This window comes from Sphaerodactylus townsendi, linkage group LG01, assembly GCF_021028975.2.
Source record: "Sphaerodactylus townsendi isolate TG3544 linkage group LG01, MPM_Stown_v2.3, whole genome shotgun sequence".
Lineage (NCBI taxonomy): Eukaryota > Metazoa > Chordata > Lepidosauria > Squamata > Sphaerodactylidae > Sphaerodactylus > Sphaerodactylus townsendi.
This window is the reverse complement of record NC_059425.1, coordinates 84,487,799-84,507,149: the sequence shown is the minus strand read 5'-3', so window position 1 is coordinate 84,507,149 and position 19,351 is coordinate 84,487,799. Positions and strand designations below refer to the sequence as shown.

General features: G+C 42.1%; 1 protein-coding gene across 1 annotated transcript in view; it reads right to left on the bottom strand.

Moving 5' to 3' along the window:
* Positions 1–796: 796 nt before the first annotated feature.
* Positions 797–19,351, bottom strand: part of NID1 (nidogen 1) — an 83,993-nt gene continuing 65,438 nt past the window's right edge. The window contains exons 16-20 of the mRNA XM_048485758.1: positions 17,623–17,794; positions 15,405–15,562; positions 11,555–11,678; positions 9,794–9,906; positions 797–2,615 (exon numbers count right to left, since the gene is read on the bottom strand). Of these exons, the coding sequence (XP_048341715.1) occupies positions 2,494–2,615; positions 9,794–9,906; positions 11,555–11,678; positions 15,405–15,562; positions 17,623–17,794 (689 nt within the window). The 3' untranslated portion in view covers positions 797–2,493. The remainder of the gene's footprint in view (positions 2,616–9,793; positions 9,907–11,554; positions 11,679–15,404; positions 15,563–17,622; positions 17,795–19,351) is intronic.

Below are 19,351 nucleotides of genomic sequence, written 5' to 3'. Positions count from 1 at the left end.
TTCCACCCGTTCTAACCATAGATTAAATTGATTTAGTATGACACAGTCACTGAGGGGCGATTTATCCTCTTATCCTACAATAATCTCCTGTCATTCTTAATTATATTCTGCTAAGTTAATATCTAATGTATTGTGACAAAATTGTGTAATCAGAGAAATGCCAAGCAAGCAATTTTCCAGCTTGGAATAGTCTCCCAGAGGATGTTATGCCTTGTCAGCTGCAGCCCAAGGAGTCCATGCCATGGAAGTATAAATCAAACAAAGCAAAACATAATAAAACACACTTAGAGCTCTTTCTAAACATTTCCCCAGTGGAGTAGTGAGCACCATTCCAACAACTGCACAGAGACTTAGATGTTTCAGTTTCTTCTTGGGGCAATTTCCAATCATTCTGAAATCTGAAACACCAGCCTAATGACACCGCAAGTTTTCACACACAGAGGGTACATTTCCTTGTAAGCCTGTTTAAATGACTGAGATGATCAAAGAAGCCGATGGGATTTAAAAGCAACTTTGATGTTCAGTATTTGTATCAGTATCATACTTGAGTGTAGCAGCACAATGTAGCATTTAATTATTTTACTATATCACGTTCTCTATTATCTGAGAGGTATCCCAAGCAATATATAATGTACTGGAAAAAATATAAATCACAACATTAAAACAATTTTCAAAACTCTCATACTTAAAGCCAACATAGAATCAAAGGTAAGGAGGTGTTCAAAAAGTGGGTATCACAGATTTTTAAATTAAAAATAATTAAGACACTGCCTTACACAGTAAGCACAAGACACTGTTTTTATAAAAACAAAAGAATTATTTTATTGGCAGTACTGTGATTAACTGTACAGTGTGTAAACTTTTATGTTGTCACCTGAAATTGATGTAATTCTGCAGGAACAGTTATTAAAAGCACCTTTGGTTTGTTTCAGCACAGTTTTTGATATCTACAGTTTGAGACATGTATAATAAAGGGTAAGAATTAAATGCACGAAAGGTATAAAAGTTATACAAACATTAAAACATTTAATATAGCATTTGATATTTTAATGATAAATACACAATTTAAAACATTGTCACAGAGCTGAAGGCTCCCAGTGGGCTCTGCTTAATAAGACTGTAACCTGGCTGGCTTCTACAGCTTTAGTTCTTCTGCCACTGCACTAAAGATTGGCACTCAGAAAGAGCCATATGATCACTACACCTATTACGTTGGTGATGTGCCTTTCTACTAGAAAAGCAAGGTTAATGCAATTCTTCTTAAAACAGCTTTTGCAGAAGAATGTATTATTACTGATCAGCTTTAACCTGCATTCTGCTTATACAGCATACTTCGCTAATTCCAGTGCATGTGTGTTGTGTTTGCTAGCAATTGGCACAAAAACTGGGCCTTAAAGCACTGGTATGTTCAGCAAGTTAGGGTGCAAAGACTTGTATCTGGAAATACTTTGGCTATCTGATAGACTGTTGAGCCTTTACGGTTGTTCATAGCATATGTAAAAGGAAGGCACATCAGAATTACCACAAAAAGTGGCAAAACAACATTCCAAAAGGAACAGTTCTACCAAAACATACCAAAGATTGTTTGGCAAAATCTGTTTGAAAAAAATTCACTTTTTATAAAAGTCACTTGTTTTATAAAAATCCAAAATGTCGTATCAAAAGGACAAATGATTAAGTGATCATTTATCTTGGTGCAATCCTACTGAAATCAGCAGGACTAGACCTATATAATTATCCAATGAATTGTGCCCCTTTGCTCCCTTTGAAAAAGAAATCAGTGAAAATTTGGAAATACTAGAGTAGTATTATGACAACATAGCTATATGGACATGCCAACAGTTTCTGCTATCAAACTGCGCCAGTCTTTTCCAGTAATACAGCAATACATTTCCAGTAACACATTTTGCCAGCTTTTAGAAGTTAAACTTTGAAGAACTAGTGGTTAACAGTGTTAAGTCTTTGCAACAAGGACTCATAACAATATGTGATTCTCTTTGCTTCAGGTGCCGGTTGTGGGGTGTCAACAGCATTGCACTGTTAAGATTTCCAGCACCTTACCTCAACTCTTTTCCTGGATGTTTTTATCCAGTGTTTAGAGCTTATTAGTCAGCTGCACTGATAGTGGGCTTCAGAAAAATTGTTTTGGGAGAGAACTATTAAAATGTTGAAGAGCCTGGGTTCTCATGCTTTTCACTAACCCAGACTACAGTTGGTACCACAATTTGATTAGAGATGGGTGTCTAATAAACACAACTATAGCCAGTCACCAAACTCATGTTTAAAAGAGGAGGGAGGTATTTAAGGAGTGGGCTGTGCCAGTATTCTGTTATGTAGCAACTGCAGCTCTGACTTGGGTGCTTTGTGGCTTGTTAGCCCCAGGCAGCATAGACTCCTTATGTTTAGAATCTTTCTTCGCTTGGGACTGGCTGTTTAACTATTTATTTACAGTACGTTACCAAAAGTGGTTGGAAACATTCCAGGCCATAGCTCTCAATTTCTTTCTATACAATCCACACCAATAGTGTTGTCCGGGCACCGGCAAGAACGACCCCCTGGCGTAGCCAAGCATAAATGAGTGCAGCCTCCATTATTCACCGAGCAGTAGTTTTGTCCTATATGAAGAAAAAAGTTAAATATATAAAAGGCAACAGTAAAAAAAATGCACTAAAGATAAAGGGGGAAACATTACATTAAAGACGCCAAAGTGTTAAGCTTATGTCCATTGATTCCTAACCAATAGCACTCTTAAATATACATGAGTGTAGCTGGCAAACCCCCTAGCAGGGCAGGATAGGTTCTTGGGCCTGCAGCAAGACTCACCTGGGTGGAGCAGGTTGGGACCAGGAGCAGAAAGTTACAGTCAGGATAGTCTCAGCAACAGAACAGCCTTTGAAGTCTGGCCCAGGAAAGCACAGAGGGTGCAGAGGCAGCAGACAAGCCAGGGCCCTCTGGACCCAGGTGTTTGGGGGCAGGGCAAGGAACATGAGAAGAGGGCACAGCTTAACTCATGGGTAGGTATGAAGCTGGGGCTATAAAAAGGGGGTAATTTTATTTATTTATTATTTATTTATAATTGGTTTTATATACCGCCCCTCCCCCGAAGGGCTCTGGGCGGTGAACAACACAATAAAACAATAGTTACAATAAACCCCCCATTAAAACAACAATCAATAATATTATATTGGCATCCAATCATAAAAACATAAAAAGGAGAAGAAACATAATAGAAGAAGGCTGATGGCCTAGTCACTTATTTTAGGTTGTTTGTCCATTTGTCCAGGTAAGAATAAAGAGGCATCAGTAAGAAAAAAATATTTATTACTAGTACACCACCCAGGTTTTAGGGCCGAGAGCATGGTGCTGGGGCCTTGGACCTACATCACCTGAAAGGGTAGAGTAACTCCATTTAGCCCTCTGGAGGGCTTTCAGTCGGCTGAGGTTTTTTAGCTGCTTCCTCATGCCACCTGAAAGCCCTCTGGAGGTGGTAGTGTGGCAGTGGCACTGTCCTGCCTGCCTCAGGATTTGAATAGAACTGCCCCAGTCTCTTTTACAAAGATAAAGGATGTATTTCAGTCTAAGTGCCAAAAATTACTGTAAACACCTTCCTGGGTCTTAGAAATGAGTCACAGAAATGCTGGCACTTAGTTAAAAGATGAGGGTTTACTGAAAGGGTAAAAAATCATTCCATCTATGATTTATCTCTGTCAACCATTTCTGCATACTTTAATTTGATTTCTTCCACCTCACGCTATCAAGGCTGGCAGGAGAAGGCAGAAGAAGGGGGTAGGTTGCAGTATAGTGGCTCTTCTCTAATGCACACTTGGAAGTGTGGTGAGGTGGAAGTGATTTACATAAGAGTGACTAGGCTCATGATCTCAAGACCCCATGGACTACAGGTACAATGTTACCTGGTCCTCAGAGGGCACTACAATCAGACACTGGATTAGTACTGGGCAGACTTCCTCGGGATCAAATCAGAGTTTATTAAATTAGGAGTGAAAATAGAGAGCTCTCAGAAAAACATCTTTTCATCTGAGACCTTTGAACTTGTTTCTGAGCCAAAAAGCTACTGACTGAGGAGGCTGCAGGCAAGGCACCATTTCTCCCATCTCCTTCCAGGATTCTTGGATGCTGTTCCAACATCATCTACAACAGCGGGAATCCTGGAAAAGGTAGCACCCCTCTTATCTTTCTTAGCATTTGAAGAATGGAACATTGTGACACCACAGAGAGACACACTTCAGGTAAAGTGGGGTTGGGATGTTGAGGAGAAGCTGTTCCTCTCTGGCTCAGATTACTTCAGAACTAGAGAAGAACTCCGCATTTTTTATTATGCTTGCCTTCAGATTGAAGGTGAATACCAGGAAGCACCAAGATTCATATTCCAAGCTCTGGAAATATGAACTTTGGGAGGACCACTGAAAAAGAAGGTACAAATCAATATACTTTGCAAGGAAACAAGGCTGAGAAATGCACAAACATTTGGCTAAATTCCTCTCTGTCAGGTTTTTTTAAAAAATTTGGGGTCCAAACATCCTTCTCACATGGTAACACAAGGCATAATTTTGTTTGGTTGTTAGAAAGAACATAGGGCACCTAAACTGAACTGGCTTATCTGAAGGTTATGCCACACATTTTGTTTTCTTCTGTGCTCATTTGAAAAGGCAATCACTCCTGGTAGAGAAAAATACAGCCAATTATACTTTTCCACAGTGAAGGTAAAAGTAACATGGGGGGACTCATCAGGGAAAGAAAGTTAATGACTCTTCTCACCATACTGAAAAAGCAATCCTGCTGGCTGTATTTGGAGAAAAACATTTTTAAGAATCAACACAGAAGAAACATAATGCATAGTCTCACCCTGAACATAATAGTGAAGACATTAATTTACTGTGGTAAGACCAGTTTATTGCACAAAAGGCCACTATTATAATTGGATAAATGCTTTTACCCCAGACAGTTTCCTGGTTTGGTCTACCTGTTCCTTCCCCAGTTGGCCACCTTCTTTCCTCCCATCAGTGGTCAGAAGACTATCTGTGATGACTTCTGCAACAACTGGAAGCATGAGGCACCCCTTGCCTTAGACAACAGAGTATCTGGTTATGGGTGGACCGAAGGGCTAGGCAGGGACCGCAATGGCTAGGCAGGAGAGGAATGGAAGTCTATACTTTTAAATAAGCCTTTGTTCCTAGTCTGCTTGAACCATTCTTTCCTTTCTCCTAAAGCGATTTTGATTTCTTTGGCAGATCAGTGATACCTCAGCTTCATACTCCTCATTGCTGCTGAAAACATCAGACATAGCTTCTTCTGACTACAGTTGAAGAGAGGAGGAGGAGGAAAAGGAGAAGGTTTGTGGCTGCCACCCAGGTCTAAAACAGGCTGCAGAAGGGCAGCAGCATATCTAGGAGACAGTGACAATGTTGTGGAGAGGCAGGAGGCATATTCCTGAATTTCAGGCGATATGGGTGGAGACCTGTGCCCTCCCCCACTCCTGCCACCAGCAGATACGAAAACAGCATTTTGGATCCATGCAGATTTGGGCGGACATGTGACCATTTGTCATGATACCATTAGGAGCTTGCAAGAATGGCACAAGAGGAGATGTATGCACGCTGGTCACTGGTAGAAGGGGTGTCACAGTCTCCTGGGGCAGCAAAATATATTGAGCTGTCACTGCGATGTGGCAAAAGGAAATAATTGCTGTGACTGAATGAACACTGTTCTCTACTGTTAAAGGTCACTTCTGTTTACAGCAAAGGTTTGCAGAACCATTACCTGACCAAAGAGTAAGAGGGAAACTGACATTATGGGAGATGTGAGGATGTCACTGAGTTGAATTCTCCCCATCTGCAAGCCATGTAATTATCTCATATTGTCCTGTTTTTCAGTATCACCAGATGACAGAAAGTGTGCGTGGAAATGCATGGGATGATGCTACAATACATGGTGTGTCATATTACACATAACAGGGGCTAGGGGGAAAACCTGACCGTGATCCCAGTTTTTGAGGCATCCCAAGTCTTCCAGACCGGAGCACAAAACTCAGCCACTGACTTAATTAGGCATAAAACAATAAACTAAGCAGATAGGATTCTGTTCCTGAGCACAGTGTGCTTATAAAAATAAAAGGTTTTTTTTCTTAGAACAGAAATACCATTGCTGCTGGAGTGTTTTTGAACTCCAAAGAGAACATCTGAGATGTATCTATTTTTGTTTATTTAACAAAAGCTCTGAACACAGATCTGATGTGAATGGTTTCAGGCAGCATACCACTTCCACCCCCACTAAAATCTTCTGTTTGGAAACCAACTAGAATGGAAGATGGATGTTGCTGTCCGAGAGTGGAATTCCCTGGGCAACTTTCATTCAATAATCACACCACACATTTGGCTGGGGTAAATCAATTGGCCATAGCCATTCTTTATTAATCATGCAGAAGCGTGAGGCCAAACAGGGGTCTTGATCTGGGCAAATAAACATCACAGTGAAGCTCCTGCGTGTGGATGCCCTGTTCAGAGGCTTCGCTCCATTGTGGGGCTCTGCCAGGTGGGCACTCCTGGCAAGAGGTGCTCCCCAGATGCCCTGTTCGGCAGGGCGGTTGCCTCTTGTCGCTGTCTATCGTTCCCGAAGGGAAGGGGTAGCTCCCTAGCTCTCCTCCCCTGCCAAAGGATAGCCTGCTCCTTTAAAGGCTCGGGCTAACCCTCCCCTTCTCTGACGTGGCCAGCAGGCAGCTGCTGCGCTGGTGCTTGCCCCAACCTAGCATGGCCACTTGTCTGCTTCCGCCCTTACTGAGGCCGGAATCAGCTCTTGCCCTATCCACCCCGAGCAGCAACCGCGGCCCGTGGTGATTCACAGCTGTCTTTAGGGTAAAAGGCACAAAAGATCCCTGTGGGGCTTGTAAATGGCACTTTGAACAGGGATTCTAATAGGGGAGTTTTGCTTGGAACAGGTGCAAGAGGCAAAGAGGGTGAGGTGCTGTGGTTTCTCAGCTGGCTGGGGTTGCATTGTATGAAAATCTCCTAGCTTTTAATGAGGACACAAGAAGCACGTGCTTCTGCTTGAATTAGGTGTGTCAGCTGACTACTGAGAAGGGCTCCCACTTGAGTGAAATAAGCTGCCTGTAACGACAGGCAGCTTATTTCACTCAAGTGGGGGCTCTTCTCAGGCTGACTCCTGGGGATGGAACTGCAGCTCTCAGCTGTACAGCAGATCTCATTATAGGGCTGACCCTATAAGTGGCACAAAGAGTCCTTGTGGGACTTGCAAACAGGGCTTTGAACAGGGGAACTGAGCTTGGAAATTCAGTGTAAGAGGGTGACAGAGTGTAAAAGAAAACCCTCCTAGACCAAGTTTCTGAGATAGGGCACACAAGCTCCACATCAGCAAGGAGGATGATTTGCTTCTGTATCTTTCTTGCTACAGAAATCTGGACAAGTTCAGGTAAGCACCCCATTTCATCTTAAAATACTTTAAAACAACTAACCAGTTATGAAGGCTGAAAGCCAGTAGGGCAGTGGTGGCGAACCTTTGGCACTCCAGATGTTATGGACTACAATTCCCATCAGCCCCTTCCAGCATGGCCAATTGGCCATGCTGGAAGGGGCTGATGGGAATTGTAGTCCATAACATCTGGAGTGCCAAAGGTTCGCCACCATGGCAGTAGGGGTACAGAGGCTACCCACTGTGCTACATCTCCATGCATGGAGTATGGAGCCCAGCTTTTGGGAGCAGATTCATCCCCTTGAGGCTAGGGTGGCCAACCTGGAGAAGCTGAGGCAGAAAGAGAAATGTGGGGATGAGACCATCAGAGATTTATCAGAACAGTCCCACTCCTGTGCTGGCCACTCTTCTGCTATTATGGAGAGAGTGTCAAGGTTGGAGGTGTCAGTCTGAGAAGGAGGGATGTGATCCCTGAGATGGGACACTCTTAGAAAGGATCCTTAGATGGGAGACAGACTAATATTCTCTTGTATTGAGGACACCCCTCTGGGGTTGTGGGGAGGTACACTTTTGGTAGTAGGTGATTTGATAATTAAGAATGTAGAGTAGAGTCTGTGACAGGAGTTTTGACTGCCTGGTGACTTACCTGCCTAGATGGGTTGACAGATAATGCCAGAGAGCAGTCAGCAGTCATGCACCAACAGCATTGGGAAATGTAGTTGCATGATCTGGATGAAAAATGTAACTAACGAGGCAGAATCTTAAAGGCCAGGACCTCAAAAGTAGTATCCTTAGAACTTCTACCAGTTCCATGTGGAGGGTTACCTAGGCAGACACCAATGTGTGAATAAGCAAGTGGTGCCAGGAGGAAGGGTTTAGATTTGTTAGGCACTGGGAACTTTCAGGGACAAGTGAAGCCTGAACAAAACACATTGGCTTCACTTGACCCAAAAGGGAACAAGGCTGTTGACAATTAATATCAAAAAGGTGGTATAGCAGCCTTTAAACTAACCAACAGGTTTTGGACTATTCAGTCCAAAGACTGTGTAAACACCCAGGGTATTATTGATAAGTGCATATAGAACTTGGATATGAGGGTAGGATGGCAAAGGAGGACCATATGTGCCAACAAAGTAGCCTAGGGAGGTAAGAATTGCTGGATATGAAAATACACTATAGGTGTCAATGCTAGAAATCCTCAAACCAAAGTGGGGGAGCTGGAGTGCTTGGTGCACAATGACAATATATATATATATATCAGACACTTGGTTGAATGGGGAAAGTCTATGGGATACAGTCATCCCTGGGTATAAGCTCTAAAACAAGGAAAACTTGGGGGAAGCATTATAATGTACATCAAAGAGGGCATAGAATCAAATAAGTTAGCAAGGAAACAACTGAAAAGGAATAAAAGGCAACTGCTGTTTGAGTCTCACAATTAGTCAAGAGATGAAATTTGTTCCTGTACTATCAATTTAACTTGCACTGGCATGGTGTAGTGGTTAAGAGCGGTGGACACTAATCTGGAGAACCACATTTGATTCCTTACTCCTCCACATGAGTGGCAGGCTCTTATCTGGTGAACTGGATTTGTTTCCCTGCTCCAACACATGAAGTCTGCTGGGTGACCATGGGCTGGACACAGTTCTCTCAGAACTTGCTCAGCCCCACCTACCTCAGAAGGTGTGTGGGGAGAGAAAGAGAAAGGAATTTGTAAGCCGCCTTCAGTCTCCTTATAGGAGAGAAAGGTGGCATAATAAATCCAAACTCTTCTTCTAGCTGTCATTCTGTGAAGACATGACTGAAAAATGGGTTAAAAATCTGGTATTACACCATTATCCAGCGGTATGTTTTATGGTAGCTTTACAGCAGTTTTGCAGCACCAAACCATCAAGAAACAAATTGAACAGTTGTAACCAATTCACTGCAGTAATCTCACAGATTCTGGTTTGCTGCCAAAAGACAAATCTGGAAATTGTGTTTTTTTTTTGCACTTGTGAAGGGTTGGATCCAATACTGTGAGCTGTGCTCCATCAATGGAATAAACTCTTCCCTTCCCACTGCAGCCTCGCCCCCCACCCCCCCAATGCTGTTCCTAGTGGTCAGGGGACCCAAGGAACAGCACGGGGTACAATATGGGCATATGCAGTGGGAATGAGTAACAGTCAACATTTTCCTTTTGTTAGTAAATTATGAGATTTAGATCCAACCCTAAGTTTTGTCTCGGAGTTGTCAGATATGCATGTACCAACCCCTTTCCCTGGATAACCAGAAATAATTTGTTTGTTGTGCTGTTCTTGCTACCCAAATAAGCCTTCATTTATAATTCAGGATAAGAAGTTTGAATTACCTTGTGGACACTGAGCAAAGGCTGTAGTTATTCCATAAAGACGACTGCGCTTGTGTGGTTGGAAGTCATCATTCTCTTTTAAGATTGTGTGATCCACTGCTACCACAGCATCTCTGCAGCATACATAACAGCAAAAATAGAAATGTAGGGAATAAAAAAAGAGAAGAAGAAAGAATAAAGCAAAAATTAGGAGTGAAAGGGAAGATTTTAAAAAAATCATGAGGTCTTCCACAGAGCCTCAAACATTGGGAAAAAGAAGACTGAAAAAGAGGAGCTACATTCTCCAAAAATCAGGAATGAGTAGTATGAGGTGGAATGCATGCATTTAATTGACAGATTTTGCAACTGTTCAAATGCTGTTTCTGTGTGTGTGTGTGCTTAAATACAGCACAATGACCCTACTCCAATACTAGATGGTTCAGATGCAACAGCAAGCCTGGGTTCACCAGTACAAAACTCCATCCTACCATTGAATAAAGCCAGATAATTAGAGCAGCCTAGTTCTCCAGCAGAATTGGCTCCAGTGGTAGGATTTTAATTTTGTAACAACTGGTTCACCCCCCCAGCTGCCGCCACCCAATTACTTGGCTGCTGCACCCCCCCCCCCAATTCCAAGTTGGGCCGAAGGGAGGGGAGGCAAGGCAGTGGCTGCAGCTTGGCCCATCCCCCCACCCATCCAGACGCTCATGCTCGGCAGCCCACCAGCCCAAAGGCCAAGGTCCTTGATTGGGGGCTGGTTGGGGCTTCCTCCCTGTGCGGAAGCTGCTGGACTGCGCGCACACACACACACAAGAGTATCAATAGACAGATAAAAATTCTGTTTGGAAATTGGTGCTATGAATGGTTTCTTCAGAGACTTGAGAAATCAATGGCTGCTGCACAAGACTTTTGTCCTCAAAGTAGGCCACTCCTGCACATGAGCATGGCAGCACTGAAGCCAACCACTGGCATTTACAAAGTATTTAATTGCAACTTGTGTTTTTAAATCTAAATCCTGTTCAGAAATATCCACAAAAAAATTGGCTCAGCTGTATTAGGTGACTATATTTATCATGACTAAACACCCCCATATCAACTGGGAAGAAAGGCTTCAAATTACAAGTATCTGTTTTATTCATTACAGTTGGGCATTTGGACAAACCTGAATAGAAACCTCCCTCCCCATCCCTGCCCACAAAAGCCATTTTAGCTTCTCTTGGGGCTTTTTTTTGGCCATTCAGCTTTTCTCTGCATTTGGCTGTGGGGCAGCCAGCACAGTTGGGGTTGGCTCAGCAACCCCTGCAAACAGTTGGAGCTGGCTTCAGAAGTGGCAGGTCAGCCAGGAATACTGTTTGCAGGAGTTGGGTGACCTGATCTCTACAAACAGCTCTTTCAGCTGGGAATTTTTTGGGTTCGGCTTTAAAAACCCAACAAATTTCAAAGAAGCCGAAATAGCCAATGTAGGAGTTTGTCTTTTTTCAGCCTTTTCAAAAAATTCCAGGTGTTTTAAGGCTGAAACCAAAAAGTACTGGAAAAAATGGTGCCCACTCCTATTATTCTTTTAAATGAGTGTTGCTAGCCAGGCAGACCATTACCTTCCCATACCTTTCCACCATGTTTGGGGTGGGAGGCATCAGCAATGAGTAAAAATACATTCTCATAAAAATTTTACTTGAGCTGCTGGTCTAGATGGCTGTTTTGCAAACAGCCAAATCCAATTTCCACCAAACTTAGAAGGGGGAACTATCAGAGAACAATTATTTGTAATGCAGGCTATCATACCTTCTCCAGTCCGTGTAAAATAAATTCTTCCCATAGCTTGTAATGCTGAAAGGATACTGGATTCCATCAAGAATCTTTCGGCGACCAAGCTGATTTGGGTTCATACACTCAACCCTTTTGGTGCCTGCATACAATAGAACAATTTGGTCTTTGTGTGTGATAAATAGTCGTTTCGTAGGAAAAAGTCACAATGACGCAAGAAAAGGGGGAGTTATGTATGGAATTACAGCTTTCTAAAAGTTTTTGTGCATCTCACACATATCCAGCTATGTTCACTTCACAAGAAACTAATCCAAGAAATAATCTTTATAAATAATGGTAACATTTTGGGGACACTTCTGTTCCCTTCTCTATTGCTTTGGGCATATATGACCCACAGTATAAATCTTGGGTTTGCCTCAATCATGCCTCCTGCATGCTTGATGCAGCATAAAGAGTGTCACTATGCAGATGTTCTCAGATGTAAGAGTTGATACATTGTATCTCAAAGATCAGATACAAAGAGATTTCATTAAAGGGATTTTTTGTCACTTCTCCCTTCCAACTACATTCCCTTGTAAAGCTGTCCCTGAAGGCCGGGAGATCCTTGGTATCTGCATGGGATATTGCTGTGGGGCAAGTGGGGAGTCAGCAGATTAGTTTCCCCACCACTACTTCTATAGGGTATGCTAGTGTGTTGTGGGACTGGGTAGAATGCCTAAAAATTGTTTTTGGTGTCAAGGAATATGGAGTTTGTATGAACCAAGGATTTGAAGAATCAAAATGGGGTTTCTGTATAGAGACCAGCAGGTCAAACTGTACATAGAAGCTTGTCAGGCAAGCAAAGATTAAATCTTTAAATTAAATTTTATTTATATTAAATTAAATTATATTTATAACTTTGTTTTCAGAACTAGTTATAGGGGATAGCTACATGAATAAACAAAACAATAAAAACATCAGAGAATAAAAGGAATTTGATTAGTTAATTGAAAAAGTGTTTATATATGTATGTGTGTGTGTATAAATGGTATAATGTTAAAATCATTCTTAACATGGGAAAAGGGAACTTTATGATTTTAAGGAATGTATGTGAAATCTTTCTACCCTGGAGAGGGAGCAAACTTAGAAAAGTAGGAAAACCGGTTATCCTTGAAAACCAGAAAGGTAGAATTTAGTTTGCATATGGGCAGAGGGAAAAGTGAGCAGATGACATGCAGCTTGTGTATGTGACAATGTTTTAGTCAGAGAAGCAATTTGATTCAGAGGTTGTCTTAATGTGACAAGGAGACAGAATCATCCAATGAGATTTTAAGGTTCATGCAGAAAGCACATGAAAGGGGTATGATCTTGTGGGATATGTTTTCAGGTACAATTCTATGACGTATGTATTCTTTGTATCTATAAAAATGAAGTCTTTCTCTGGTTAAGGCGTGACTCTACTAGAGAGTTACCCTGTGTGTGAACTGTTAAAATTCAGCACAGTAAAAATGGTCTTTTTGTATGGGTGGGTGTCCCTCTCTTGAAGAGAACACCCTGGTCAGATGCCTCTGCTGTCCAGTAAACTTATCTTTTTGTTTCAAACCTGATTCTTGGGTATTTTCTAACTTAGTCTTAAAACAACTCAACTGTGCGGGACCAGAGATGCGGTCCTGGCCTCACACTTTGAACATATGCTGTGATTTCTATGGATTCCCCATTTTGACTGCAGCCTCCCTGTCTAAGGATGACCTCACCCACTGCCCCAAACCCATAGCCAGCACCTGCCCTGCCTGCTGCCACCGTGGCCCCTCCAGCCCTGACTTACTCATGAGGAGACCCAGGGAGGGCTGCAGGAAAACACTGGGATGCGGGGCTGGAAGGCAGGGGGAAGACCCAGCTAGGCAGGAGAGCTGTGCTGGCCCCTCCCCTTTCTGGCCTGAGTGGAGAGGCAGGCCCATGGGCCAATGGAGGCTCAGCAGGAGCCTTTCAAAGGGCAGGAGGGGGAGGAAAAGAGGGATAAGAGGGAAGATGCTCATCAAGGTAGGGAGTGATGTTGGATGGAAGGAGATAAAGGAAACAAAGAGAGGAGGGGAGAAAAGGGAGGATGGAGGAGAGAGACAGGAGGGTGAGGAGCTGGTGGCCAAGGAAGGTGGAAGTTCCCCCTCTGGCAACAGTAGCCAAAGCAAAAGGGTGAGCACTTTTGACCTAGTCACTAATGCCCTGGAGGGGGCCAGAGGCCTCACTGGGCACAAACCTATCACCAGGGTCCCAGCCCAGGTCCCTGGCATGATAAAACACCATCTCCCCAGACACCAGGACCCAGAAACAACTGAGCATCATCCAGGACAAGGGAAGGAGGGATGGATGATAGGGTGGAGCCCAACATGGCCAAGGTGGCGTGCCATACTGCCACATAACATCCCATGCTGTTTTCCAAGGGCAGGGTTCTTCACCTTCAAGAAACAAATTTTATTTCAAGTATTGTTAGAAACATATTCAGGATAATTTGAAAAAAAGTTATTTTTTCCAATAATGGGGGTTTTTTTACAAAGAAAGTTGCAATTTATGCATCTGTTGCTCTGACTCACATTCTCTTGCACAAATTTAACTTTATGCATTTTAAAATTTGGTTTTGTGCAGATATTCATTTTAAGATAAACCATGTCCTGTATTGCACACTTGATTGAACCAGGTGCCCAGGCACTTAGAAACATTTGGAAAATGCACATTTCATTTACTTGAATTATGTGTTTCACTTGTTCTTCAGTATTAAGGATTCTTTTTTTAACACAAGCAAAGATGCCAACAATCTAAACAATTCTTTTTTTAACACAAGCAAAGATGCCAACAATCTAAACAATGTTTAGATTGTAAAAAAATTAGATTTGCTTATTGCAAAAAATTTAGGATACTAAAATCTATAAATCATATGCAAAAAAGTATGGAAAAGATAGTAAGACAGCATACATGATACAGCATTTGAAAAGAATAATCTGAAAGAACCTTCAATGCAAGATTTCTGTTTGTTAAGGTGCGCTTGTGATTCATAAGCATTGCTATGGCTGGTTTCTAGAAATTATTTCGAAGTGTAAAAATGGCTTAGATATATCACTGCTGAAATGTGACACTAAATCCGCTCTGAGCATTGTGGGGGAGATCGGCATATAAATTTGATTAGATAGATAGATAGATAGATAGATAGATAGATAGATAGATAGATAGATAGATAGATAGATAGATAGATAGATAGATAGATAGATAGATAGATAGATAGATAGATAGATTCTTTAAAAGGCTAGGATTGCCAACCTCAAGGTGGTGGCTGGAGATCTCCTGGGATTACAACTGACCTCCTGGTGACGCAGCTCAGTTCCCCTGGAACAAGAGTCCCAAACATGGGGTCCATGGACACTACAGTGCCTGCCGATACCTTTTCTGGTGCTTGCCAAATGTTTTTTAAAAATGGTTGAGGACAAGTGAGCCTTCTGACTGACCAGTGGAAATTTGATTGGTTCTGTAGAATTTTATAGGATTTGCTTTGGTTGTTGCTGCCACCATAGCACAAGGACTTTCACTGATTAACTAAAGGTAAGCCATGACAGCTATTCTGTGGCTATACCCATTGTACTGTATCAAAAATTCTAAAGGTATCCACAAGCTGAAAAAGTTGGGGACCCCAGCCCTGGATGAAACAGCTACTTTGGAAGGTGGACTGTATGGCATTATACCCCACTGAAGTCCCTTCTCTCCCCTAATCATGCCTTTCTTGGGATCCACCCCCCAAATCTCCAGGTATCTAGAGGTGGTAATCTTATGAAGGTCCACCTAGCATTTTAACAACCAACAGTTCATACAATTCATTCAATTGAAATTCTTTATAAGTTTTTACCTGCATCTGCCCAACATAACAATGAAGAATAAGTGTCAAATGTCAGTCCATTGGGGAGCCCTAAATCATCTTTAACAAGAATCCTTCTATTGGTGCCATCCATGTATGAAGCTTCAATTTTAGGAGCCTCTCTGTTCCAGTCTGTCCAGTAAAGATTTCTGGGCATGCAAATAAAAACAGAATTAAAAGGAATATATCACTGCATACAATAAATATGTCAAGAAAAATCCAAATGAGAGGAAGAAAATAAATGTATAATCTTATAGGTTAATTGAACAGCTACTAATTTTGTTTTATTTTAAATGTTTACATAGTTTACATTCCAATGGAATAAACCTTAAATTATTTATTAACAACATTTATACACTCAATCTTCCTCCTAACACAGTCATCCCACCTCTGGATCAAACACAGCGGTATCAAAAGTTCTAGGACATGGTCTCCTTCCAGTCATGGCAGAGTGTGGTCCAGGGAATTGCTTTGTCTCTTCCAATGGGGGTGGGGCAGTGGGGAGATTCAGCAGGTTTGCACCACTTCGGCAGAACCAGTTGTTAAAATTCTGCTTGTAAACAACCAGTTGTTAAATTATTTGGATCCCACCACCGGAACCGGTTGTTAAATTATTTTAATCCTACCACTTGGAGTGGGGGGATTTTTCAAGGAAAAGGGCTACAATGTTGAGATGATAGCAATTAAAGCAGTGGTTCTCAACCTGGGGGTCGGGATCCCTTTGGGGGTCAAGCGACCCTTTCACAGGGGTCGCCTAAGACTCTCTGCATCAGTGTTCTCCATCTGTAAAATGGATAAATGTTAGGGTTGGGGGTCACCACAACATGAGGAACTGTATTAGAGGGTCGCGGCATTAGGAAGGTTGAGAACCACTGAATTAAAGGGTTTTAACAAAGTCAGCAATGTAGCAGCTGTCTGCTTTTAAGAGTGAACTGATGGGGGTAGTTAAGGGAACTATAAAAAGCAAAGGCCCAGGAGAATTCAGCAAGCAAGCTGTGCAGTACTCAATGGACAGCCTCCTTGCGTGTAAATGGAGAAACACAAGGAAACCCCACTACAACCCCACTGTGCAGAAAATTGAACACATGTGACTACATCTGGGCCTGCACCTGAAAGTTGAGGAAGGAGAACAAGGATGTCTACATCCTTTTGGGCACACATCTGAGGGAGGACCTTAAGAAAATAGTGGTCTCAATGACAATGCTATAAAATTTACTTTCTGCCTGACTAATAGACAATATCAAATGCAGCCTGGAGATTTGGCATAATCAATTGCTAGCGCATGCCCACTATTTTCCCATTATCTCTCAAACCAAAGCCTCATGCTGATCCTGCAGCCACCCCTTAAACTGAAAAGTGTTCAAGAAGCAGCTTTGTAGTTTCTTTCTCTCTCTCTCTCTGGACCATAACCTGGAATAGAATTTCCATTTTACACTCCCTCCAAAAATGCTCAATGTTTTGTCATAAATTGAGGAAGAGTACTCTCTAACCTCAAAGTGTGACCACAGGCACTAAGAGTTAGTTTCAAGGGCAGGGGCTGACGCTGCACTGGAAGCAGCAGGAGCCCGATGCTGACATCCATGCCCTCTGCACTGTGCAAATTAGCATGGAGACCATTGTTGGGCCATTTACCTTGTTCGGGGACGCATGGCAGCCGAACCCAGTAGCTGGTCCCTGCAGCCATTGACCTCTACTGTGACTGCTCATGCTGGCATTGTAGTGAAGGGCACTCCTGGAGGCAGAGCTGACTTTAGCTGGCTTCCAACAGGCTTTCAGCTCGGGAAGGCCCCCTATGCCAGCAACTGACTTATGCCATCCAAAAGTGTGGTATAAATCAGTCCTCCCTATGGGCTTTTTCAGGCAGATGAAGGTTTCTCTGTTTTTCTGCCTTCCTGTGCTCCCAAAACCCGCTTGGAAGTGGCGCAGTTGTGCTGCCATGGCGCTGCCCTCGACCCCTGCTCTACTGACTCCCTGCCCTTTGAGTTGGGCTGTAAAAGAGCTCTCTGAATGCACAAAGTAACATTTTATCAATTCTTTTTTTAAAAAATCTTCTGGAAAACCAAAATAATCTGTTTTTGACAGACAATGTAATCTTTTGTGACAAAAGGTAACAGTGACATGTAAAACAATTATGATAAAAGGCAATGAAATAAAATGACTTAGCGAGCATTTTCTGAATTTAAAAGAATATTCACAGGTGTTTACCTACCCTCTCATAGGATCTACTACAATGGCTCTAGGATTCACAAGGTCAGTATCAAACAGCACTCGGCGCTGGCTGCCATCTAGTTTGGCAACTTCTATTCTGTCCAGTTGAGAATCTGTCCAAAATATGGTGCGACCAAGATGATCCAGAGCTAATCCTTCAGGACTTTCCAAATCTGAGGGGAAAAAGAAGAAAGCAATGCATAGCCTGAAATATATATTAATTTATCATTTCAACCATTAGATTTATTTCCACAAATAAGAGCAACAGTAAAACAGATGAAATTGGTAATTCCATTTAAGGTTTAAAGCTGAGCACCGTACCCATTAATGCAATATACCATCCTACTGTGCTTTTTATTGTTGTTTGCATTTCTTTTTTGTGATGTTGCATTTTTAATCCCCAGTTTCATATTTTTCTACAAACCTGAGGGTTTCCCTGGACTTTCAGAAGCCACTATTCTACCTCTGGCTGACATATTTGTACAGATGTTTGATCTGCATAATGGGGTCAACAATGACTATTAGATATAAGCCATGAAGCCCTGGCAGGAACACTGTGGGTGGCCCCAGTGGTGGCGTATTAGTGGGAGGATTTGTAAGAGGATGGGGCAGTCATCACTTCTTTAAGGGAGGGCTCGCTAACCTTTGATGGGGTCGCATACTTAAGAGTATCATCGTGAGGAGAATTACTGTGGTGTAGGAGGGAAAAGGTGTGTGGGGGGGGGGGGGAGAAAGAAAACCTGAAGAAAGTTTAACCTACTGTGTTTGTTTCCCTGAGGAAAAGTTACAATGGAAGAATTTTTGGAAATGGTGGGAGTTCTGTAATCTGAGGAAGAGTGGGTGCCCAAGATGCATTTGCCAGATTCAAGACTGGAGGGAATGCATGCTCAGTCCAAAACAGATTAAAAATGCATAAAAGATCTTCACATGTTTCTCTGATGAAGCTTGTTGACAATAAAAGTAGGTCTCAGTGCTTCTTAATAGGGAAGTGTGCTTTAATCTGTGCAGAGGAAGGAAGGCTATAATAGATTATATGAAGGGTGGTCTACACAGAAGACAGTGTTCTTTAACTTTATTAGGAATGGAAGTATTTGACTTCCCAGTGTTAAACAGTGTTAAACAAACAGCACTCTTTACAAGTTCAGAAACTCTTTATTATGCCAGTTTACAGATTCTCTATCATGGATTTGCTGACCAATCATGGACTAGTGCTGTTCCTTAATATTCCTCCACTATAAAATGACACCAATGTCTTCAAAGTAGTATAACTGCAATACAACATAGACCATACATTTGTATATATTTGAGGTGCTTTGTAATTTGTGGCTTGTCTCATTTTTGTTATCTGAACTTATCAGCCCACATGCCCTGTTAGTACCCATGTTTGGGCTCTGGCTCATACTAATCTGGATTGTGTTTACCATGCTATGCTATGAGGCTGCCGCCCTTAAGCCTACCTGCTGAAGTACATGAAATTTCGGTACTCCTAAGATTGACTCGAAAGGTATAAGCAAACCAAAGTCACTGAAGTTCTGCTTATAGCATGAAATAATTGTACAATAGATGCCTAGAATTTACATGATATACTTATGACAAGAGACATAAATAAGTTAATAAATGAAGCCATTGCACAAACCACATCATCTTAGAACAAAACAAACTATACTAAGATTCAAGTCTTACTGAAAAAAGTCTAAAGTATTCCTACTTTAAAAGCAGAAAAATCTATC